Source organism: Syngnathoides biaculeatus, chromosome 18 (assembly GCF_019802595.1).
Source record: "Syngnathoides biaculeatus isolate LvHL_M chromosome 18, ASM1980259v1, whole genome shotgun sequence".
NCBI lineage: Eukaryota > Metazoa > Chordata > Actinopteri > Syngnathiformes > Syngnathidae > Syngnathoides > Syngnathoides biaculeatus.
Window position 1 is genome coordinate 8,645,876 of NC_084657.1, and position 24,750 is coordinate 8,670,625.

Below are 24,750 nucleotides of genomic sequence, written 5' to 3' on the forward strand. Positions count from 1 at the left end.
ATACAGTTTATGTTTACTGGTACACACTCGTATTTTACTACAGATAAATATATACTGATTATTATTACGGACATTAATTAAAAAGGAGGAGCCACGCATACCTCGCAACAGAAGCCATTTTGTGATCCCTGTAAATTTAAAATGCGACAAAGAAAAGCTGCTGGCTTGTGGATACGAGGATATATTTCTGGATGTAATTATCTACGTCACACACAATTGAAGACTTTCAGAGCGTTCGGTATTAGGTCATAGTTGCGATGACCCAAACCAGCCACGTGATTCATAACTGAGGCCTGAAAGTGAATGAGAATGGGAGGAAAAGTCACTTCCTGTTTGTGGGTCCAAACACTCGCACAACATTGATTTGCAAAAGACGTACACACACATAAAAATAATAATAATAAAGCAGCCTGAAGACAACTTTCACATCACGCTACAGTTCTCAGTATGTATTCAAAAGTGGCCTGAATTTTTTTGGACCAAAATGCAGTGTGTGCCCCTTTTTTTTGTGCACCGCTTGTCACGTCCCACGATCACTACATTATTATTATGATTCACGCACGTACGCATTATCTATGTGCATGTACACAGCGACAGTGGCAAGACTCAGTGCAACACGGCGTACATTCATGAGCAAAGCCAGCGCAGCGTTGACCCCTGACCCCCAGTCCATATTGCAAGGGAGACAGAAGTGCGTCCACAGTTTATTTCAAAATACTTTGAACCTCTGCTATATCGCAGATTTTTTTTTTTCCTCAACTTGTAAACAGTGGAACTTCGCTATTCATGGAAACGGGGACTGGGCCTGACCACGACTGCCGCGATCAGAATCGGACATTCTAAGTGCTCTAAATGACAGAGGAGGGCTTTCCATCCATTGCACAATTAAAAAAATACTAATAATAATTGCCAGATTACTAGCAAACCTTATTGCTCCATGACTGTTACTGCAATGTGCTGACATCTCAAAAGTATTTTCATAATTGACGTCTGTGTCTTTACTCCTGCAGCTCCGACTACCGGAGACAAATTCAAAATGTGTTGTTGTTGTTGACATACTTGGCCAATAGAAATGATTCTTATTCTTTATAATTGCATTGATTCCAACACCCGCAAAAATTCTTGAATAAAGTGGGAAGGGCTTGGTTCCTGAGGGGGTCAAACAAAAATCTCCACACTGCAACGCACGCACAGATCTTTCTGAACTTCGAGTGAGTGAAGCTGTGCAGTTTTCAGTGTAGTACCAGATTGTGCCACAACATGCCAGGTGGCGCTGCAAGACATGCGTGTAATCTAGAAAGAGAAGAAGTAGCACAGACTACTTGGTTTGTATGAGTCGCTGCTCCATAATTTAAAGCGGCAAATGTTTAGAGTTATGTAATGCAACTTTCAACTGTATCTCAAGGCACCACCGAATAAACCTTTTGGGAATTTTTTGGGTGACATTTTGTAAAATATGCGTCTGGCTTCAATAAATCTTGGGAAGCGCTGAAACCAATGGTATTGCATAGGTGGCTTATACTAAATATACATCTGATATATATTAGAGCTGATTACACAGAGATATGTATCCATCCACTCCACCATTTTCTGAGAACTTATCCTCACAAGGGTCAGAACCAATCCCAGCTGTCAGCGGGCAGGGTACACCCTGGTCGCCGGCCAATTGGAGGGCACAGGGAGACAGACAACAGTCACACTCACAATCACACCCAGGGACAATTTAGAGTGTCCAGTTTTTGCATGTTTTTGGTTAATATTGGGGGGAGTTGCCGGAGAAAACATGCAAACTCCACACAGGCGTCGCTGGGATTTGAACCCCGGTCCTCAGAACTGTGAGGCCAACGCTCTACAGCTGTGCCACTTTGCTGTGTTTTTTTTTTTTTTTTTTTTTTTTTTTTTTTTTTAAATCGAGGGAGTACACACACACGTTCCAGCTCAATGTGGACTCGGTCTTAAATACTCTCACACAAACACATATATACTGTATACCCATATATGTCTATCATAGATCTATACATTGATCACACAGATCAGTGTTTAGTCCGCTCTCTGGGGTAGAAGAGGCCGCTCCCTCCGGACCCATCGGGGAGTTTTGAGATACTGGCAGCGGTCTGTGACGGGACCAGAGGAGGAGGCGGGAGGGTCGTCAACACCGAGGTGGCAGCCAACCAGTCTGGTTCTGGGAACAGGGTGGTGTTGGGGGGCAAAGTTTTAGCCGGGTGTGTGGGGAACGCCGGAGTAGGGGTTAACCAGTCTGGTTCGAGGACTGGGGCGGATCCAGGGACGGGGGGCGTCGGGAAAACTGCATGAGGTAACCAGTCTGTCTCGGTGGGGGCGGTGGAGCTGGGGGTCGGGGTGGCGGTTTTAGCCGGGAGCGGAAAGTCATCGTTGAAGGTGACCCATTTGGGGGGTTGGCGACGGGGCGGCAGGACAGGCGGGACGACTGACGAGGGTGCGAACAGGGACGCGCTCCGAGAGAGGTGCTGCGGGGCAACGGCGGGGACGCGAGGGGGCCATTCTGGGCGGCCGGTGAACGGGTTGGTGCTGCTGGGCCGGGGGGGCGGCGTCTCGGCAGCGAAGGGGTTTGGGGAGGCGCGCAGGGTCTCTTGTGAGCGACTGCGGGGCATGACGGACGGCGGGGGAGGGAGAAGGGCGGCGGCCAGTGAGGACGACGACGACGCGGTGGCGGCGGAGGGGATGGAGGGCGGCGTCCTCAGGAAGTTCCCCCGGGTCAGTGATTGTGTGCTTTGCCGGGAGGACGATGACGAGGACAGGAAGTCAAAGGCGTCCAGGGGATCGGGCTCCCGTTGGACGGCGCTCAGTCCGTTTATCTGACAAAGAGAGAACATCAATCACAATCTCCATAATTAACGACTACCACTTGTGCCCCTCCCTTTGCGGGACCACGTTCCCGTCGGAAGGGTCCGGTCCAGGTCCACACTTTGGGAGGGTGCGTGAGTAAGAGGAAAGCCACAAAAGCCATTTTGGCTCCTGGCCATCAGCACTGTGCGCCATTTGAGGTAGTTGACCAATGCGCCTGGTAAGGGTGACAAACTAAACGGCATTGTGCTGTCTCCAGGAAACCAGACTTAATCTAAAAGGTACCCAAAAAGATGGTGGGAAAAAAAAAATGTCGGTACTTCTGGACTTAACTGTGCGTCAAATTTCAGGACCTGCCCATGTCAAAACTGCGACTCACTACGGGGGGCCCGCAAGCCAGAACCAGATGGAACACCACCACAAAATGGATGAAATCATACAAAATGATGATCTTAGCACGTATGAAAGCACACCTTTCTGTCCTTGTGTGACGGAAAGGAGCGCAAAAAAAAAGGGGGGGGGGGTGTTTTGAAGTGGGGTGCGGTTGCACTACGGAGGAAGCACATGAAGTACCTGTCACTCCGACGGCTTCTCCGGCTTGTGAGAGAAAGGACAAACGAAAAGCCAGAAGGAGACATTGCGCTTGTGAGAAACGAGAGAAGAGAGAAGCCGGAAGGAAGAAGGAAATCAAAATGGCAACGGGCACCGACCTGCGGGGCCGAGGTGGCCTTGGCGGCCTCTGGCGGCAGAGCTTGATGAGAGCGGGAACGGGGTGGGGGCTTCGGGGAGGCCAGGGTTTGCGCCGGAGGGGCGGCGGGCGTGGGCTGCAGCGGGGGAGGCAACTGGGACTGCACCGGAGCGGCGGGCTGGGATTGTATGGGCGCCGGTGCCGACGGTCTCACAACCGGCAGAGCCGTCGGGGCGGCTCCTGAGGGAGGGCGGCGCCACGTACGTCAGCTTTAACTTCATATATTGATACGCTAACAAACATGCGTCCTCACCTAGAGGAAGATCAGACGGTTTGGCCGGGACGCCTGATCCGGGCCGAGGGGCGCCGGGGTGGGTGTCGGCAATGGGTCGAGGGGCCCCGGGGTGCACGTCCGGGACGGGCCGGGGAGCGCCGGGGTGGGACAGAGGAGAGGGACGAGACTGCGGGGCCATGCTGATCACGCCGGCTCGGGGGGGGAGATTCTTCAGCAAACCACAAACGCAGCATCATCAGTATCAACATCAGCAGCAACCGTGGCATCAGTACGACCGATATCACCAGTATCGACATTATCACGGCTATCATTTTCACCGGTATTATCCTTATCATCAATCATATCATGACCAACAGTACAATCAGGAGCATCATCATCATCATCAGTAGTGTCACCATTTTTGTGACCGGTATCATCTGTATCGCATTTATCATGACCAGTATGATCCTTATGGCTTGTATCATAATTATCACCGGTATGAGCGTCATCATCATCACGTGTGACTTTTGAGGGGGTGAGCCAAAAACCTACCGGCCTCGCAGCACCTCCGGGTCCAGGAGGACCTGTGGCTACCTGGGCTCGGCCTGAAATGGGTCAGATAAAAAAAATAAATATATAAAATAAATGTTGGCCCCTGGGGCTCACAAAAAACTGGAACTGCACAAGTGAATGGGAAAAGTAGGTGGCCGGGAAATCAAGTTCTGGTCCAAAACAGAACACAAAACAGTCATCGAATGCGACATAAATGTTCCTTGATCTTCCCCGTGTTGCTCGGTTTGCAGCGGGTCCAAGGGGTTCTCAAACTTACACAGGGAGACGAACACTTTCACTTTCATCCAAAGACTAATTCAACAAAACTACGCAGGGATTGAAAGATAGCAACCCTTCTGAGGTGACACACAGCAATTAAGTAAAACTGCAAACCTGTATTCGGTTTTAAGGCTCCATATGCGGTATTTTATTGTGTTATTTTTTTTACTGAAGGACAGAAATGTCAAGGGTGAAGTAGATGGGCACCAAGGTATAAAATGGGCAACAATACAAGAGAATGCGGGGATCTATAGAAGCTCTTTTAAAGTCAATGTTTAAGGAGAGGAAATATCATTTTACTCCAAATATTTCTGCCCCTGTCGAACAGAAATCTCCGTTTGCATCTGTGTCAGAGTGGACTTCACTTCGCGCGTGTGAGTTCACTGCTGTAATCCTAAATTGGACTCATGTGATTGTATTGTTGCGTTTGCCAACATTTTGTACAAAAGAAGAGATCATTCCAGTCAATACGACAAACTGAATTAGTTGATGATGTGATTCGTTCTTTGAGCTCTGCAGCAGTTATCCGGCCCGCAAGGATCGGAAACGGAAGCGTTCTGTGCAGTCTTGACGTGTCAATTGAGACACGCAGCTGCTACAGAGGAGAAGATCCGGCCAATTTTCAAAATAAAGGACTTGGATACAATAAAAATGATTTTTAAAAATGTTTTTTCTTTCTCTGTCCCGCTAACAAATGCCTCACGACCCCGTCCGCGGATTTGTGGTTCGGGACCGCTGCTTTCCGGCACTCACCTGTGGTGGCGGGCCGAGGAAGAGCCGGGCTTTTTGGTCCTTTGCAGCACAACGGAAACCAAAATACACAATTGTCACGCAAAACGTGATTTGACACTTGAACCACGAGAAGCGCTAAAAGCCGGAACGGGAGCCGAAGGGAGCGGATGGAATGTAGCAGATCATGTGCACGTCACTGCCACCCGGAGGCCGACATACGGAAAGCACTACGAGCTTGAAAATCGGAGTCCGGTGTCTAAAATTCTCTCTCCGCGTGCTGGAATGGCCACGGGGCGTAAAGCAAATGGGGTGCGGCAGACGTGTTACCTCCAGAGTCCCGTCTAACAGGAAGGGGGCTCAGGCCTCCTTCACAAGGGGAGTGCCATCGAACACCAGAATCAGAGTTGTTAAAAAGCCCTTAGCACCTCTCTGCTTGATATCAGCTGGATTAGCTTTGCTGTCGTACACTACCTGAGGGGGGCGGCGGGCGCTGTGGGGGCGCGGGTCTCGCCGGGGGTGCGTTGGGCCGAGGGGGCGGCACGCGTTTCGGTTCCAGGCTGTGGGATGTCGGCGCGCCGGGCTGGAAGTCTACAGGAGGACAAATGAGAGCGTATTTTGCTATAAATGAGCCGGTCTGCACGTCGATTCGCTGTGCAGGTCACGTAGCGTAGCTACCTTGCGCCGGTCGCACCGGTTGAGTGCCGCGTCCGGGCCTGCCGGGGGGCGCCGCCTCACCGTGAGTGGGGGAAGCGCAGGGGCTGGCCTGCGGCGAGGGCAGCGGGGAGGATCCGGTTCCCGAGCCCAAGGAAGGTTGCAGGTGCTGGGGAAGGACGGCTTCCACTTCCTCGTCCACGTCGCCCTCCATGTCGTAGTCGTCGTCCGCCATGTCGGCGTCCTCGGCCAGCAGGGTGGAGCTGGCCGAGGCGGGGATGCTCCCGCAGATGCGCTCCGCGCTCATCTCCTCCTCCAGGCTCTTGATCCAGCCGGGACTCTTCAGGCGGATGTCGATCACCTTGCCCAGAACCTGCGAGGAGACAAAAACTCTGAATTGTATTCAACTTCTTCAAACTGCCATGTGCTTTCTGTTGCACTTTTTTGAATTTTATTATGATTATTATTTACCATGGCAGCAAAATGTTACAATTAAACAAAAACATGACACTCTTCCACGTTTATATTTTCAACCTCTTGACATTTGGATCAGACCATCCCGAAAGCTTCCCAAGCATCCTTTTCTTTCACACCCAGGGACATTCCAAGCATGGAAACATTAAGAAATCGTCATGAATATCCATTTGTCCATACTTGAAATAGATGTTACTACAAAATAAAAGATGAAATGGATTATGTGGCTTGGACGCCTCTTTTATTATTTTTTTTTTAACCTTGTCTTCAACAAAAACACATAAGTGGCTCTTTCATTTGTGGAACGGTCTATCGTTTTCAAAGCAGGTTTTCAACCTTCAACTTAAAACTATTTTAAAAAACGTAATACTATAATCAAACATGACCACACTAAACCATTATTAGACATATATATTATCAGGATTGAATAGGAAAAAGGTTTGGTTTCAAAATGTTTGTGAATATAAAGAACTTCTCGAAAAACTAAATTTCTATCCTGTTCCATAACATGAACTAGCATAGAAATTGTATTTTTCTTATATATTTTGATTTGAATGTATGTCATAAGTACTACTGAATAAAGATGACACTGATTTTTGTGTCTAAACATTGAGTCAAACATTTCCTATTTTTTTTCCATGCAGTATGAATATGTATAGCTAAGCTGCTAACAATGTAACTGCATTACTTTTGCATATCACAGTTATGAGGGTTTAATTTAAAAAAAAAAACAAAAACAAAAAAAAAAGCTTTACCAAGTGACCCAACAATGCCAGATGGCAAATATGGAGTACTTATTATTTGTAAGTGACTTACAGTGGACGCACTGAGAGACAAAGCAGCCAGAGCGGAGTAACCCTCCAGGAAAGTCACCCACATCTTCTCCTCAACAAATCTAAAAAAATAAAAAATACGGCAAACCCATGTAACTGATTTTGAAAAGCATTTTTTTCATATAAATAAAGCCCAAGTCAAATGACCGAATGCACTTAAAAAAATAATAAAAAATAAACGTAAGGGGCATGTTTTAGAAACAATTGTGAAGTGAAAAATTTGAATGAAAAAAATATATTATTTTGTATTAAATTGCAATGTTTTTCTCTCTCTCACCTGATGAGGATGACCTCGCCAAAGTTGGCAAACTTGTCGAGCAGCTCGTCGATGAGCGCATCGTCAAAGTAGTCGTCCGGTCCGGAGGAGCACAAGGACACCAGGACCGTGCCATCCGGCGGTCCCTGCAGGGCGATGACGTCCTTGTAGACCTGGTGCCGGGCCTCCGGGTCCACCTCCAGGATGTCCACGTCCATCACGGCCACCACCGGCCTACAAACGCATTGTCGCTTGGGTCAGTTCCTCCAAGGATTCTGATTGCGGCAAATTCAACTCATCCCTGTGAATCACGCGCAAGCATCGCCACTTTTCAGCAAATTCTACCAATCAGACCGGCCGCCGTATACCACACAATGGCGATGGTTCCTTTTTGCAAGAACGCGTCCGATCCCGGGGGAACCGATCGGATCGCACCCACCTGTGGTCTGAGGTCTTGAGCTCGGCCCTGCCGTAGTACTTGAGGGTCCCGGGGCTCCACGGGTACTCCGGGTCGTCTTCGTTCTCGGCTGACGTCGACGCTGCGCCCACTACGTTCATCTCCTCAGCTAAACGCAAAAAGATAAATTGTTGAAAACGTGTCAACGGTCGCAATAAATTACGGTGGCGTAACTGTAAAGCGTTAACTGAATGCATGGATGTCTCATATTGCGAGGAAAAAAAATATGTTCAAAGTCAAAACTTACAACAACAAATGTCATAATATAAAAATACTTTCTCAAGAATAAAGCCAGAGCACATTTAAGTTTTAAAAAAAAAAAAAGTACATTTACAAAAAGTTTGTCAAGAAAGTTATGAGAATTAAAAAAATAATCATTTAACAACTTTGGTACAAATATGATTTTAGGTTTAGCAATGGATTAGTAGTATATACTTCAATTGTGGTGAAGTAAAATAATAAAATGAGGTTAGAAGAACAAATATAAAATTTCATTATCCAACCACAAAAAAAAGTGGTCAATTTATGACAGTTAAGTAATACAATATGGGATTATATTTTGGGGGACAGGGTTAGGGATAGGTATTACTACTGTTATTATATCAAAAGAATAAAATAAATCAAAATATTAAAGGAACAAAGGTGATAATTTACATCATTTTACATGAATTCAGTTACAGTACATCATAATCAAAAGGAATAATAAGATTAGTGTAAAATTACAATTTCTACTTTAGTTATTTTACAAGATTTTGTTCTCATTTTTGTGACAGTATAGTTGCAAAAAAAAAGTATTTGAAATGTTTCAAAACTTCTTTTGAAGCAATAACACATACCTGGAGAGTAAAATATATACATATATATTTTTTTCGAGTAACATTATGATGCTATTGTTGAAAAGTCAACTTTTTTTTTAATACTTTAAGAATAAAGGCCCTTACCATTCAACTACAAAATCTTCTCTATGATATCTTTTAAGCGTACCCTCGCAAAATGTGTTTGTGGGGCACCTGTTTTGTCAAAGTTCCACTTCCTCCGCTTCCAGAGGATGCGATCGGTCCAGGCGGGCGTGCGGCACTTCTCACTCGTGTCGTAGTCCTCGGAGAAGAGGTCGTACTTGTACGTGGGCGCAAAATCCAGCTTGCCCTCGATGAATCCCCGGAACACCTGAAAGGAGGAGGACAACTGTCAAACAGCAAGACAACCTACAGAATGCAAAGTTTCTGTGGAATGAACCAACAGCTGAAATGAAGAATGTGAGAAGTTGGAAGGAATGGTTTGAATCAATCTAGAAATGTGACGGGAGTGGGGAGGGGGGTCAAAGTAAGAGGTCTCGTAGATCTGGGGAATTTAATGTGAAAACCTTTGACAACTCTGTACCGTTCCGGCATTCTTTTGGTCAAAGAGCTGGTCGCCGGCAGTCAGCGCGTCCCAGTTCTGCTGGCGGATCAGCTCCTTCACCTCCTCGTTGGGCAGGTTGATGCGGTAGTTGAAGTCGCCGCACCAGAAGACGTAATCGTGAGAGTAGAGCAGTCGGCCCTGGAAGACGAGACGCGGCAAGGAGATGATCATCAGATGATGTCATAAAACCACAGAGGGACCGGATGAAACTCCTCAACTCGAGATAGTTCCCGTCTCCCAGGGTTACAGATGGCCAAGTGTCCTGATATTGCAATCTAAGACCAAAACAGTTACAGTGGAGGAAATCGTGTCAAACGGCAGACAATGCCGGAAAGAAATTCGAGTAGAGCAGGACCACGATCTTGAGACTGGCGCAGTCAACCTTTATTGAGCTTACATTTAAAAACTCTTACGGCAAGCCGTCAAACTAAAGTGTCACAAAAAGTGGACACACGAGACAATTATCCGCGTTTTGTCATCGAATAGAAGCGCGTGTATTTCCTTTGTCTATCTTTATATCGCGGAGCCATAGAAAGATGAACATACAGATACAGCGGTACCTCTACTCACCAAATTAATCCGTTCCAGAAGTCGTTTCGTAACCAATGTAATTCCCCCCCCCACACTGAGAAATGTCAAGGTGAGTGCTCACCCGAATAAGTGCGAGACTGCACTGGTGACCGACCAATCAACTTAGAGCCAATCAATTCTCCCTATTGAAATGAAATTTTGGCTCGTGACACACAAAACATATACTGCCTATATGGTATAAAATAATAATTGATCCACCGTCAGCGTCACTCATTACACTGTAGTTGTTTTTGTGTCGTTCTCACCATGGGGAAGCTGAGCCTGCGCGTGATCTCGTTGTAGTCGTCGTTCCTCTCCTTCACCTGCGACTGTCCCGCCGCAAAGTGCGAGCACACAAAGCAGATGCTGGTGGTGTGGAAGAGCAAGCGGATGGCCACGCCCCCTTTGTTGCCCGTGGCGCCGCCCATGCCCGTTTTCACCGTGTCTACCGCCACGTCCCTGCATGACGAGAAAACGGAAATGACTCAAAATAGCTTGAAGCTGCTGCTAAACGTGAAAATAACCACTTCACGTTTTCATTTTTCCATTGCAAAGTGAAAACAGAAACAAGGAATCATCGGTTTCAAAGGCGTACCTGATGTACGGCGCGTGCTGCGGGCGGATGAAGACGAACAAGCACACGCCCACCAGCTGCTCCGACGCCAGCAACACGTACTTGTGGTCGCGCGAGATGTTCTTCTGCAGCTCGGCGGCCCACAGCTTCTGGTTGGTGGTGCTGCCGGGACGACAGCGGCACGCGGGAGTGTAAGACCTGCGGTTGCATCCGAATGTGTGGCGTGGTTCCCGACTTCGTCAGCTTAACATTTTACAGGAAGACTTTCTACAGGTGGGAGCGAGGTGGTAGGTGTGCGAGACATCTGTACATGCGTGCAAAGGGAGCTCATGTTAATCGGTGAGGATAAATGGACAGAAAGATTGGGCCAGCTCATTTATTGGCACGTGGGAAAAAAAAAAAATCATAAATCCTTCATCCTCCTCGGAAAGTTTCTCTTCTTATCGAGTGTGCCGACTTTAGCAGCGCTGCATCTTATCGACACTGTCGTTTGTTATAATCCATCTATTACTTACGTTTTGTATATTAGTTACTAATTTTGTCCTCTGTAAAAAAAAAAAGCACATTACATGTTTTGTGTGTGTGGCAATCATGTGGCCTCTGCACAAGCGGTAACGACAGTAACTCCATTTGATGGAGTAAATTAAGAAACTTGGTGGTGCTCAATGTTTCATTTAAAATAGCAAGTTGATATTTGTATTGTTTGTTTATTTGGTCAAAAGTGCTGTCGACTTAATTTATGGTACAAAGCCTATTACACGATAATAATAAAAACTGACATTAAATATGATGAGGATCCTGGTAGTAAATTAAGCGTCCATAAAAAAAAAAACGAAAAAAAAAACAACAAAGAAATCCGATAGGGTTCCTGAGCATGTAAATGCTTGTCCTCCCACATGTGGCTGCACCCATTCCGTTCTCTCATCAAACAAGTTGGAAGCATCTAACATTTTTTGGGGTAAAAGGCTGCTATCATAATTACATTACTTATTTTTTTCCCAAACAGCAAAAATGGGCACGTGGTTGGGATCCACTGCATTTTGATAAAGGCGTTTCAATACTTTCGTCTCCGCCTATGTACATGTTCAAGCACGCACATACCTGGCGCTGACGATGTTTCCAGCATTCAGCTCGACCATTTCCTCGAAGCCGATGGCGAAGATATCGACCGGGTTGGCCTCGCTACCTGCAAAGAGGAGTTATATAAACGCAATAAGATCTTTTTATTGCAGGACATGCATTCCAGACCAATGTGGATCGTATACAACAACAAAAAAATTGAATCGTTTACATTTAAGCGATTATGATCTAAAAATGTCCATACAGCGATTGGGGGGTAGGGAACGAGTCAATGATTGCAAAAGAAAGGGCGTTGAACCATTCCCTCTTCCCTCATGACTATAAAAGGATTGTTGGTAGACTTTCTCGTCAACTCCAGTGGAGACAGCACCAAATACAAATCACAATATCGTGACGAGCGGCTCCTGGTCGACCCACCTACGAAGTCGGGGTGCCCGGCGATCTTGGGAGCGTCCAGCAGCCAGTCGTTGAGCGTCTGGTTGCGGAAGGCGATGCTGCGGAACTGCTTGCCGCCGTTGACGTTCCAGGTGCCCACGCACACCCGGATCTGCTTGGGCCGCGTGTACTTGCGGTGGTTCTGGCACATACCCAGCAGCACCCGGGGGGAGGCTGCGGGAAAAGACGGTTTGAGCACTCGGAAGCCGCTATTGGTCAAACAGTTCTTGGATTGCACCTTCACTTGTACAAATACAACTGAAGAAATCCACGTGAAATCACACAACTGATGGGAATGCATCCAATTAAAACGCAAAACAATGACTTCAACACAAAAGGGCTTGTGAGAAAAACAGTAAGTGACATTGAAGAGGACTTTATGCAAGTAAGTGTTTTATTTCCCCACACTTTGTGGGCTCTCCTAAACATTCAGCACGCATGAGGTGACATGGTCCACTTGAGCTTTGGTCAGTTACTGTACCTGACTGCAGGACGGGCTCAGTGACTAACAGAGCGCGGCGTGGAGACAAACAAGAAAAAGTCACGTTAGATCGCGCCTCGCGCCAGCCGGGACAGACGAGCTCATCACAGATTCGGAACGTGAGACGTTGGTTTACCATAGAGGCTGGACGTGGTGAGCAAGGCCCGCGCTTTGTCTGCGAGGTCGCTGTTGAGCGTGGAGCCCAGCCGCAGAACGTCGATGGCCTCCTGCTTGGAGCTGTCGAAGAAGTTGTTCTGGATGGTCCTGGTGACCGAGCGAGCGCCGTCTTTCAGCTTTCCCCCCTGGACGGTGACAAAGATCGAGCTTGTTATGTGGCGGGGTTGAAAACGGATGGAGCTTCCAACATCGCTGCAGGGATCGAGGATACGCTCATGTTGTGGATTTGCTTTCATTTGGGAAAAAGTGACACCGTTTTCTGTTTTGATTCCACATTGATCATCAAAAACAACTGTGATTCCCAATCAAAGAACATAAAATGAAGACCAGACAAAAAGATCCCAAAAAGTAGTTGCGGTGGTTGCTTAAGATAAGAGTTCAGTTCGTTCTGTGACCGTCAAAACGGTTGAAATATCGGCAGATGGGTTGAAGTAACGCAATATTGCGAGTTCTACCTAAAATGTGGGTTTCTTGCAACAGTTACCGCTCCTGCTCTGATACAGAAACAGGCGTAAAAGTTTGCTGGACACGGGAAGACATAGTTTTATGGAGTCTACTCTCATTGAGGAGCTATGGAACCGCAGTCTGGTCTGGCTGTCTACAACAACTCGGACGTCCCACTCCTGCATTGCGCCCACAGTGGACGCGCCACGAGCAACGAAGGAAGGGAGAAGCAGAATGCACTGGAATAAAACTGCCACTGCCAAACCATTAAACAAAGATATATTCATCAAAATCATTTCCAGCAAGTGAGAGAGATGGAAGGTCAAATTGGATAATTTAACAGTGGTGGTTGGGAAAAACTTTGATTTAAAAAAAAAAAGCCACTCCAACAAAACCTCTTTACAAGAAAATAAAGGATTCCTCAAAAAGACAGAAGAAGGAAAGGTGTTCATCTCGTCCCGCCAGGAAAACTGAAACCATGAATTCGGGGAAAAAGGATGCGGAAGCTCAAACGGGAACTTACCGTAAATGCACAGCATTCCGGAGGGCGGCAGAAAGAGATAACACACCACACACACAAGTTAAGAGACCAAACAGTAATGTACACAACACACAGCAAGGTGGCGCTCTTGCAAGCCATCTGCCTATGGGCATGCGCTTAGAAGCGGAACGTGGGTGCACCACCTTGGCCTTCCCGTCCAGGGCGCCGGTGCCCGCGTAGATCTTGCTGATCGAGTCGCCGTTGGCGGACCACATGGTCCTGAAGACCTCCTGGAAGCGGGCCACCAACTGAGGTTTCTCAGTCAAGCCCATTTCCTCCAGCTGCTTGGCCAGCATCTGCGAGGTGTGGTGAAGACATGATTATTAGTTCAAAGGAGAAATATCATGAAAATGTGAGTTGGGTCACACTCATTGACAGCAAAATGAAACAACTCAGTAAAATGTTTTGTCAGTTGTCTACGTCTGAAAAAAATGTGACCACGACAGGTTTGGAATTTCCACTCGTGAAGATGTAACTGTGGGGATCATAAACAAAACACTGCCCTATCCAGAGTATCGTGGCCCGTCATTTGGAAGCTAGGCCGGGTGAACATACGTCAAGCGTTACTTCACGCACAGACACGACAAAGTGTAATTCTGTGGCGTACTCATGAAGCGCTGCCCCCGTCTGGGAAAATACAATTGAGGATATTGACAGAGCAAGGTCAGAGGCCTTCCATGAAGACGCCTGGGAACTAAAGTGAATGCATTCAAATGTTCTCGTTTGGGACAACGCTGCAGTACCTCCAGGGCAAAGAAGGCTTGGACGCTGTTGGTTCTGTCCAAACAATCCAGGCAATTTGTCCTGATGGTTCCACCCTGGCTCCTAAAAAAAAAAAAAAAGAAAAAGACAAGTTTTAAGAATGGAATTCAAAAAGACACCAAATTAAAAATAAACACACACACACGCGTCAGAGGTGGGAGTAAGTCAGACAGTTGTAAGTTTTAAGAAAATCTTAACCTTCAAGTTTCAAGCAAGGCCCAATATACCGTGGCAAAAATCAAGCAAGTTTTATCAAACCCTTCTTTGGGTTATTAAGCAAGTCTTGTTCGCCATTTACCCAAAAATATAATACAGTCGTGTCTTCCGATACATATTTATTCGTTCTGTAACCACACACACAACTCAAAACACACGTCGCAAATAATTTTTCCCCACTGAAACAAATTAAATTCCATTAATCAGGTCCAGCTGGCACAAAAAAAAACCTACCACTCTGTAATATTTACCTTATAAAATCAGTAATATCATAACTAAATGAAATGTAAAGAATTCAACGCTTTGTGCATCTTAATAAATTCATTGTGACGCCTTTTGAGGCGTGCAACTTGCCCACCAGGGGGCAATATTACACACAGTCATAAAGACACGAAGACTTTCATAACTACTATGAGTGAGTCACTCAGTAAACAACAACAAAAAATTCACATGAACAGCAGCTTGTATCCTGAAAAATTCACAAGCGGGGTTCCTCATATCGACAGTCCTCATTGTCTAATATATATATCTATAAAGTATATGTCACCTGGTGATGCCCATCTCTCCTGAGTAATAGAAGAAGCCGCACTCTTCCACGAACTTGTCCAACTGAGGCTTGAGCACACTGTGCAGTTTGTCCGCTTTGCCGCTGCGAACGTTCTGGTGGTAGTCGAAGTTGACCATCTTGACGGTCGCCGCGTGCTCAGATGCCTTCAAGTGACTCTGGAAATGAAAGAAAACACATCAACGGATGCACTGCGAGTACGCCTTCTAGTGGAGTAGTTGTAGAAGTTGAGATTTTACACAAAATGCTGACTTAAAAGTCCCATAATGACCATAACGTTTGGTAAAACTGAACTGTACTTAAAAATGCGTATTAATGGATAACAGAAATAGATGAACCCACATTAACATGCTACACACTTTTCGCTTTTCGTACCACTAGCGGGAGCCTGCCTACTGCAGTATTACTTTGAGATGCTCCAAACTCGTCACCTGAAAGGCTTTGCTGAGCATGTGTTCTCCTTCCTTACTGCCAAGCAGATTGATGATCACCTGTTTGCCATACAACCTCTTCAAGGCAGTGAAGTGTCTGAAAAAACATACCCACACCAAACATTTTTAGGTTAAAAAAAAAAAAAAAAAAAAATCCAACATGAAGTTAGTGTACACGACCTACAAAATAAGTTGTCTTAGGCTCAGTCATTTCTTGGAATCCTTCACAAATCGACCTTTTCAAGAAATTTGCGTCCGACTGGTAGCACATTTGAACGTCTTGCTAGATGGTTGATGCTAAGTTGTCAAAGATTTCTGTTTTCGTCAATGCTTGGTGGTAGAGCGTAGCGGCACAGTTCGATTTCTTGAACGCTTCGAAAATTCGGCTTGCAAAGCGTGTTTGACTGTGCGACATAACATTTCGGTAGGCATGTCTTGTCTAGTATGGGTTGACCCACTACAAGTCATAAAGGAAGTCTGTCGTTGTGATGACAAGCGGTTGTTTTACGCTCATTTTACACACTTCCCTTTCCTGTGCACCGTGGAGGTGCGAGGGCCCGATCATACTATCAAGTAATATATTCATATAATTTGTTACAGCTCTCAGTTTGTGCATTTATTCCAAATTCCAACAAGGCTGCGAAACAAAAGTGTCCTTCAGGGATGAACAAAATACTGTTAACGTCAAAGTAAGTCGGATTCCTGGCTTCCCTTTTTTAGGGTTGAGTTTCATCCAGGACAGCAAGATGTGTGTGATTGGTCGTAGTTGTCCTGCAATGCGGTCACGAGTCTGAAGCTGATACAGCAGCCGGAATAAGTTGAGAAGTGCACAAGGTGCGGGACAGAGATTAGGGTGGCCATCCAAGAAGAGGGTGAACGCCCACCTAAACACAAAATATCCACTAGCAGTTGACAGAGCCACGACTACATTTGATGAACTGAATTACTCCCAGATTGAGGCCAATGCACATGAGAGTCCGTTGATGATGACTTTTAGCCTGTTAACTCTGGCAGCTCTCTCGTGTCCTTCCTGACGTTGACAAGAAATCGAGTATACCGTAATTTCCCGCCTATAAGGCGCGACTTTTTTCACAAGCTTTCAACCCTGCGGTTTATGCGGTGATGCGGCTAATTTGTGCATTTTTTTCTAGCGGAAAAGGTAAGCGTGAGACCGATGGAATAAATGTGCCGAGTAAGTGACTTTTACCGGTCCAGATCTGTTAGCGCTGTGCTAGCATGTTACTACCATGTCTCTGTGATTTTTACCGGTATGCTTTTTTTTTTAACCGGCCCTATTAGCGCGGCTCTAGCTACAGCATGGCGGCACTACCATTAGCATTAGCGTGGCGGCGCGAGCGTTAAACTCCCTGTGTATCGTATTTCTTTGTAAACATCTCGTGTTTCAATGTTGGCACTTGCTGCGGAAAATGGTATTCCCTTTACAAATGTACCGGGTGAGGCTTATAACCAGGCGCGCTCTGTAAACTTGAAAAGTACCTTTCAAAGGCCGGGGCGTTTGCTTCAAATCCTCGCGAGAGCTTGACACGGTGAGAGCCGACCTGCGGGCAGGCACAGTAAGTGAAGCATAAACAAATATGTACACGCGGATGTTGCGGGTGAGTAAAAAACAAAACAAAAAAAACAGCGTGAAAAGATTGGCGCTTGGACAAAGAACTTGAGAGTGGCAAAGGGCGTAGGACATAAAGGCATAGATGCGCACAACAGTTGTCTACAGTAGCTCCACTTTCATCACCTCCACTAAGGATGTTTGTTGTTTTTTATTGGCGGGGAATGAATTTATCAGGACTAAACAAAAATGACAAGTCGCTGATTGCAGAGCGGGTACAGGTCGAAGATTTATCTGGGGTGGGACAAACGTTCCATTTTTAAAACAGACAATAGGTCCAGTCAGTCTCAGAAGTGGGAAAAAAAAAACAATGTAGTGAAACCTTCATAAAATGGATCTTGATATAACGAATATCAGACAAAACAGACTGTCAGGACTTAAAAATGTATCCAAAATTAGCTTCCATTTATTTGTCACTTAAAATCTGTAAGTGCCAGAATTGGCCACTGCTGCTGACTGGCACTGTGGCACCACGCAGCCAGAAAATGGGACTGACATATTTCCAGGTCACAGATATACAATATGACTGGCTTCAATTGGCTGCTTGGCGGCCATGTTGAATGCAGGGCATGGATGAGGCAGCCATGTGACACCGGCTCTATCTATTAATAAAGCAATACAGAGTTGCATGGCTATGAGCTGTATAAAACCAAAGTCTTTGGAGTCTGGAACCAGCTATTTTATTGCACGGTAACATTTTTTGGGTCAAGCCCTTCACCTTCGGAACTAGGAAACGCACCAACTCCTCACGGGTCGTGAAAGCTTCTCACCTGAGATGAGCACTGCCCGTCAACAATGTCGCCGTGACCGAGCATAGTGGCATGAAAGGTTTGAGTAAAATGTGAAACTTTTGAGGTTTTTTTTGAATATTTAATTACAATAACTTTGTACAGTACTGGGCGTTTTAGCCTTATCCCCGCAAAAAAAATTACAAAACAATTTTGTACTGTACAGTAATACACATCCCCAAAAAAATGCTTCGGAGGTCCACCATCCTTATTACTCCGTTCTATTGAGGTTCCACTGCACTTGTTGATTTAAAAAAAAACGGTAAATAGGCTTTTAAAAGGGAAGAGGCTCTCCGTCAATGATTGTTCAGTGTGAAGGTTGGTCAATTTTTAGTCAAATAACTTCCTTACCACGTATCACACGTCTGTGACTTTGAGGGCTGGTGGCTTAAAAAGGCGGAACCTGGCCTGGTGGGTGACGTGGAACTCGGTGAAAGAGACCGCTGACTTGGATGCCGTGAGCTTCGTTTTTTTTTTTTTTTTTAAACTAACTTTTTTTATTTTTATTTCTTTTACTCCAGTAAGACTTGCATCTAGAGGGTAACTACAAACAGTCTGGTTTGTTTTTTTTTTTTCTCTTCTGCAGGGTTGCAAGCGCAGACATTGGTGGAGGGAATAGGTGGCGCAGAACCTCAGAAGAATATGGAAGTAAATATGTGCCACCAGGATTTGAATTTGAAATGTAAAGTGATCACATTTTCAATCGTTGCTCCAATTCCCTTTCTGAAATTCACCGTCTGTGCCACCAGGCAGGGTTACTTCAGGTCAGAACTGAACAGCCAGCCAATCGCAGTCACGCTTTCTTAGTATATGATGTCACAAAGTAACTCGGGATTAGAAAGACTACGTTTAGAAAAAAGCGTGACTGCGATTGGCTGGCTGTTCGGTTCTGACCTGAAGCAACCCTGCCTGGTGGCACAGACGGTGAATTTCAGACAGGGAATTGGAGCAACTATTGAAAATGTGATCACTTTACATTTCAAATTCAAATCCCGTTTTCTGTGGCATTTCAAACTCAAATCCCGGTGGCACATATTTACTCCCATAGAAGAAGGAAGCAAATTCTAAAAGCGTCTGAAAACAAGCCCGTCTTTCGGTCTCGACTCGGCAGCATGTGGCCAGCTGCAGACTGACATGAGGAGAAGCGCTTTAAGGGGGGATGTTTTCAGACCAGGCGCTCACCTGACCGAAGATGTCGGGGAGCTGAGGAAAACAGAGAAATGCCCTTTACTGACTGCTACCAATATTTAACCCGTCCTTGAAAAACGCCATCTGTGCAATGTCAAATTCACACCCAAAAACATCTCAGCACAACGCATCGAAACCAGATTGAAAGCAAAAACAAAATCCATTTTCCCAATTCTTGGTCAAAGAATCTGCTGTGGCCACTGATGATTTAAAGGGACAGATCAGTCTCGGGTCAAAATGTTACAGGATGTAAACGTTTTAAAAAAAGAGGTTTTATAATGTGTAACTGTGCTATTTGCTTGGTGTAACTTTCAAAATAAACTTCAGTTGGCATCTCAAATCTTTGTGTTGAACCATCTGAAGCACTTTTTTCATCACTATTTTTGCATTTAAACTCCTCATTTGAGCGCATGATCAGAGACACGATCACCATGAATAATCTTTTTTTTAAGAAAATAAACTTTAAAATACATTACATTTGGAACTAAGAGTAGGACAAATATGCGAAACAACAAAAATAACATTTTTAAAAGATTTAAATTATGATACCTTGTGGTGAAATCTAATTAAATGCCTTTTTTCCCAGTGCACAACTTAGTTAAAATTAATCTTTTAAATTATACATCTTACACGTGCGAGCAGATCAATGTGTAGGAGACTTTGATACTGAAGTTAATTTGTTTACATTTTATTATTTATTATATTGTGATGCCAATAGCTCCAATTAAGTGCAATGTACTGTCGTATGCATGTTTTGTTTTTGTTTTTTTTTTTACCTTTAAGAGGCACGTCCACTTGAATGACATCATTAACCGGATTCAGGTTGCTCTGCACATGAGCATCTGGACGCGAGCTGTGGCCAACAGCAGCTCCTTGAGATTGTTGTCATTTTGTATTTGCCAGTCTTTGACTGTTTGTCCCGCCGCATCACGGTGCCCAAATTTCCCTCCCGGCCCCCACTTCACTCGAGCTGCAGCATATTTGAAGCTCGCTCAGAGCGGAAATTTTGAGGCACAGGTACCGCTACTGTAGTGACTTGACACTGCACAGATTTTCCTAAAAGAAGACTGAGCCCAAAACCAAAGATAGTGGAACAGCAAAAAAAAAAAAAAAAAAAAAGGGGGCCATATACCGAGTGAGGGTTGTCATGGTGTCGATTGGGTTGCCGATTGTCATTCAGGTGCAACAAAACCCCCTTGAGGGTCTTTTTCTGAACACAGTACGGACACGCATCAAACAGCTGGCGACGGTCGGCCGCCGTGGGCACATCCCCACGCGCCCAAAAAAAAAATAATAAAAATGTTTGCCCAGCCCAGACCGGCGTGGGCCTCAATCACCATTCTTGCGCGGTCAGCCAATTACGTGTACGAGTGGATTTGCGTTTGCCTTACCTGGATCCCCGGCTGCTCCCAAAACAGCGGGATGGAGCCACGGATCTGGATGAACGACGACACTCTGTCGTCCAGGAAGATGGCCTGTTCCGCGCAAGGACACAGTCAATCGAAACACGTTTAGAAAAAGGACAACTAAAGTAACTCGGGATTAGAAAGACTACATTTAGAAATGTGGGACTAAAGCTGTTTAGTACAGACACGTGAAAAAATTGAAGTATAAGACATCTGGTTACTATATTGATCCATGGCGAGACTAAAACTATTTGCCAGATAATACATCAAAAAGGAACGGCTCATCACGGAGACACAAATACCATACGTATCCGTTTAAACAAAACAAAAAAAAAGGTCTCTCTGCGGAAGAGTAAATAGATAACCAGAGTGCAAACAAGCTATTTACTTAGAGCACGTTTGCAGAGTGACGGACACGAAAGAGCATCCATGCGAGATGACTTTTGCGCAATGGACCGCTGCAAATAATCCGGCGTGACGCGGTTTTGTCCCCCCACCTGCTCGGTCTCCACAAAGTTGGCCACCTGGCCGTCGTCGTTGGTGCCGCGCACGTTGAAGCGCGTGCCGGCCCGTTCCGAGCTGAGGCGCGAGAAGACGCACGCCTTGGCCTGCTTGTGTCCGGCGTAAATGGTGCGGATCTCCACGCCGCCGCACATCAGCCTCAGCAGCCAGTCGTCGCAGTTGACGCCGTAATGCTTCAGGTGCAGATGCAGGGACTGGTTCCTAGGAGGAGGACACGGCTGGGTCACGTATTCTCGACCGAAACCGAAATGGACTACTTTTCGATTACATGGGTCGAGGGGGGCTTTGATTGGTCTACGCGAAGCCAAGGAACTATGTTGAAGTAAGGAGAGGATTGCTCAAGGGTTGACTGTCAGAGCTCGTACCAGAAGAAGCGGTTGTCCGTGGTGTCCTCTAGGATGCGGCGCCGCGCGTTGAGGCTCAGGTCCATGCTGATGCCCGTGGCGGACCAGGCAAAGTAGAAGTGCCCCGAGTTGAGCACCTTGCGCACCTCAGCGATGCGCTCCTCATCGCTGGACTCGTTCTTCAGCGACACGAAGTCCGTCTGCGTCACCCGGAAGACCTCCGAGTCCTGCACCTTGCCCACCGAGCTGCAGCCCGTCACCACCACCAGGCTGTGGAGCATCAAGTCGCCTGCCGTGCGGAAAGAAGGGGAAGATTTTGGAAGTTTGCTCGGACCTTGGTGCCTCTCGATACCCCGAACCATTCATTGGATATCAGGGTTCATCGTTCCGGCAATGAAAATACATATTCTGCTCCAGTCTTGCGCTGCTTCATTTGTGTTAAATTGGCCTTTGTTTAAGGGGTTTAAAATTACCGTATAATCTGTGCTAATTTGCATTAGTCAGTCTATGCTGGTTCCTATTTGATGTTAGCATGAAGCTAGCAGGCTATGGTTAAAAAATGTTTTTTGTTTTTTACCATTTTGATGTTGAAATAAATGTGGTGCAATTGTCTTTTGCTTTATGCGAGTTAGAAAGAAAGATTCTGCTCTTTTTTGGAGAACTGTACTAAATTTTCTTTTTGTTTCTTTAAAGCAATGTTGTACATGTTCCATTTGTTGACAGCAAGAAATTGAAATTATACTATAAAAATGTGTTTTGTTAAGGCAATGTGTGTCTTGAGTTTGTATACTTTAAAAACGTGTGTGTGTGTGGGGGGGGGGCGCTATGGTTCCCTCCTGTCATGAATAAGTCCAGCTTTCAAGGTCAAACAGAGGACAAGAGAAAGCAAATTACAAAAAAAGTCTTCAAAAAATAAAAAAAGAAGGGGAAACGGTACCACAAATTGTCTTGACAAATTATCTTGATTCGATCAATAAAAGTAGTGCCCAACCCAATTGTGGTAACCTGAACTTAACACCAAGCTCAAATGTCAAATCGATTCCCCCCATTGAAATTAATTCAAATGCCATTAATCCGTTCTACAATTTTTTTGCTACGTTTGTGAAAAATAAATATGGATGGATGGATGAAAATCAACCAAACAACAGCTCATAACTGTAAAAAGACACACTGGCCATATGTTCAAGTGACACCATCTTGTGAGTGCAGCTCACCCAGGTTGAGGCGGAGCACGCCCAAGATCCCATACGCGTCCACAATCTTGGAATATGTGTTTTTAATAGCTTCCTTCTCAGCCGCGGCTAAACACAAATTGAAGCAAAATATGAGACGGGCGGTGCGCTACGATGACAACGTAAATAGAGGAGCGATTCCTTACAGAGGACAGCGACGGCCCCGGACTCAAACATGAGGCACTCTTCCCTGGTGCGCGTCTCCACGATGACACTGTAGGGGGGCGGGTCCAGCTTGTGGTAAATACGGTAACCTTTGCTGAAGGCCATTGTTGATGTCGGATGCAATGACCTACAACTGGGACGGGGGAGGGGGGACAGAATGAATTTTGAATTTCAAATGAACTTTAAATGTGTGATTTAAAAGCGGGCGCCTGGCACAGTGTATGACGTAACGATGTTTATATTGGCATACATGACGTGCTCTTGTGTAAAAGCAGTAGACACGGCGCGCTTTACTGTTTTTGTCCTAGTTTATACTGTACGGTACGTGCCTACGGATGCCACCAGATGACAGCAAAGGACAACTTTTGTATAAATGATAACACCACTATCGGCCTTGGCACAAAAAAAAGGCAGATAAGTGAGTTTTTACGTGGATAAGTTCCCCCCAAATTCCACAGATAGGAGACCATAATGGGCTGACTAGACAGCAAAGTAATACTGCAGGTATGACATCGCAGTCCTAAGGCCCAGCTTGGAATCTGGGTGATGCCATCCTTTAGTTTCTACAATAAAGACTGAGTTATTCTCTGGCCTGGTGACCAGACAATCACCGAAAACACAAATAAACATCCTTTCACACCAATTCGAGTTTACAATGAAGATGATAAGCCTATTTTGTGGGGGATGTGGGAGCACCCAGAGGACATCCAAACGCCATACAGGAAGGCAATGGCTAAGATTCGCACATCAAGACTGTGAGGCAGACGTGTTAACCACTAGTGTACCGTGCTGTCATGAAAAGAACCCACTGCTAGCATCCGATTGATTTCCTCACTGCGGGTAGAGGTGGATTTCGAAATCACAATTCGGCACACCCCTCGCCTTATATGTCAATACACAATAAGAAATGGCATTAAATCAGTAAAATATGGCAGTAAATCGCGATTCAAGGGTGAAGTTCGATTGTGAATCGTAGCTGTGTACAGATTAAAAGCCATTTGGGGGGGGGGGGCATAAAAGGCCGGTGAGCTAAAAACGTACAGTCACGACTTGTATTAACATCAATAAATGACCATACGCGCACTGCTTATTCATAGCCTTTTTTTAAAAAAATAATTATTAATATAATCTTGAACCAACGGAATCGCAAATCATTTTAGCCGCGTTAACTTTAGCTCGCTAACCCTCATCATTGATTCGCTAGCTTGAGGCGGTTTATGTACACGGCCGCGACAATCCGACATTACCTCAACAAACAATCCGTCTGGACGCGTTTTGGACATGAGGGGATGGGGGACGCCTAAAATAGTCCCACCGGCGCCACTTCCATTGGAGTCGGTGTAAAAAATGAGCCACAACAGGTAAAGCGGAAGGACGATTTTTTGTTTTTTTCTCGATGGCCTTCCCGAAGCTCACAAACGCCGCTGTCACAACTCAAAATCCGTCCCGTTGCGTTGTCACAATGGTACATTCCAACGTGAGACGACGCGAACTCCGAGCTTGACGGAGGCCTCGCTAAACTGTAACAAAAGCGCTCAAATGTGTAGCTCTTACATAAATACAGCGCAATATACATTACAGCTAGGCATACTGTAAAATAATATACAGGGGAAAGTAAAAATGTATTTGTCCAACTCGTTTTTGTGATTGACAGTCCACTATAGCCAATGGCAGAGGACCTTTGGGGCAGACCGTCCAATCGAATTTTGAGTTTTGAAGGATTTTTTTCACAGAACAACTTAACAAATGTGGGACACGCCAACAAATGTTAACGAATATAGC

The 24,750-nt window shown here is 45.7% G+C and overlaps 1 protein-coding gene and 1 long non-coding RNA gene across 2 annotated transcripts; one reads left to right on the forward strand and one right to left on the reverse strand.

The window, feature by feature from the left end:
- Positions 1–691: 691 nt before the first annotated feature.
- On the reverse strand, positions 692–24,591 carry synj1 (synaptojanin 1). Its single transcript, XM_061803122.1, has 27 exons — positions 24,216–24,591; positions 22,950–23,101; positions 22,786–22,872; positions 21,593–21,860; positions 21,203–21,428; positions 20,691–20,774; positions 17,194–17,255; positions 15,697–15,793; positions 15,248–15,423; positions 14,466–14,547; positions 13,866–14,018; positions 12,697–12,862; positions 12,062–12,253; positions 11,666–11,750; positions 10,586–10,726; positions 10,257–10,449; positions 9,400–9,558; positions 9,030–9,186; positions 8,002–8,128; positions 7,584–7,796; positions 7,290–7,368; positions 6,024–6,372; positions 5,820–5,936; positions 4,338–4,390; positions 3,825–4,014; positions 3,534–3,751; positions 692–2,834 (listed from the first exon to the last, which is right to left on the reverse strand). Exons 2-27 carry the CDS (start codon positions 23,071–23,073, stop codon positions 2,034–2,036), a joined length of 4,599 nt encoding a protein of 1,532 aa, XP_061659106.1. The 5' UTR covers positions 23,074–23,101; positions 24,216–24,591; the 3' UTR covers positions 692–2,033.
- On the forward strand, positions 16,575–20,668 carry LOC133491678 (uncharacterized). The gene is made up of 3 exons (XR_009792462.1): positions 16,575–16,855; positions 18,490–18,568; positions 18,698–20,668. It is a non-coding gene; the product is annotated as an uncharacterized LOC133491678 (long non-coding RNA).
- Positions 24,592–24,750: the final 159 nt, after the last annotated feature.

What these genes read in the sequence shown, in the direction of transcription:
- synj1 (XM_061803122.1), bottom strand. Translation starts at nt 23,073, where the DNA reads ATGGCCTTCAGCAAAGGTTACCGTATTTACCACAAGCTGGACCCGCCC. An exon ending in ACGGACAACCGCTTCTTCTG is followed by an intron (nt 21,429 to 21,592) that starts GTACGAGCTCTG and finishes TCCTCCTCCTAG; the next exon opens with GAACCAGTCCCTGCATCTGC. An exon ending in CGGGCACCCCGACTTCGTAG is followed by an intron (nt 11,751 to 12,061) that starts GTGGGTCGACCA and finishes TCCTCTTTGCAG; the next exon opens with GTAGCGAGGCCAACCCGGTC.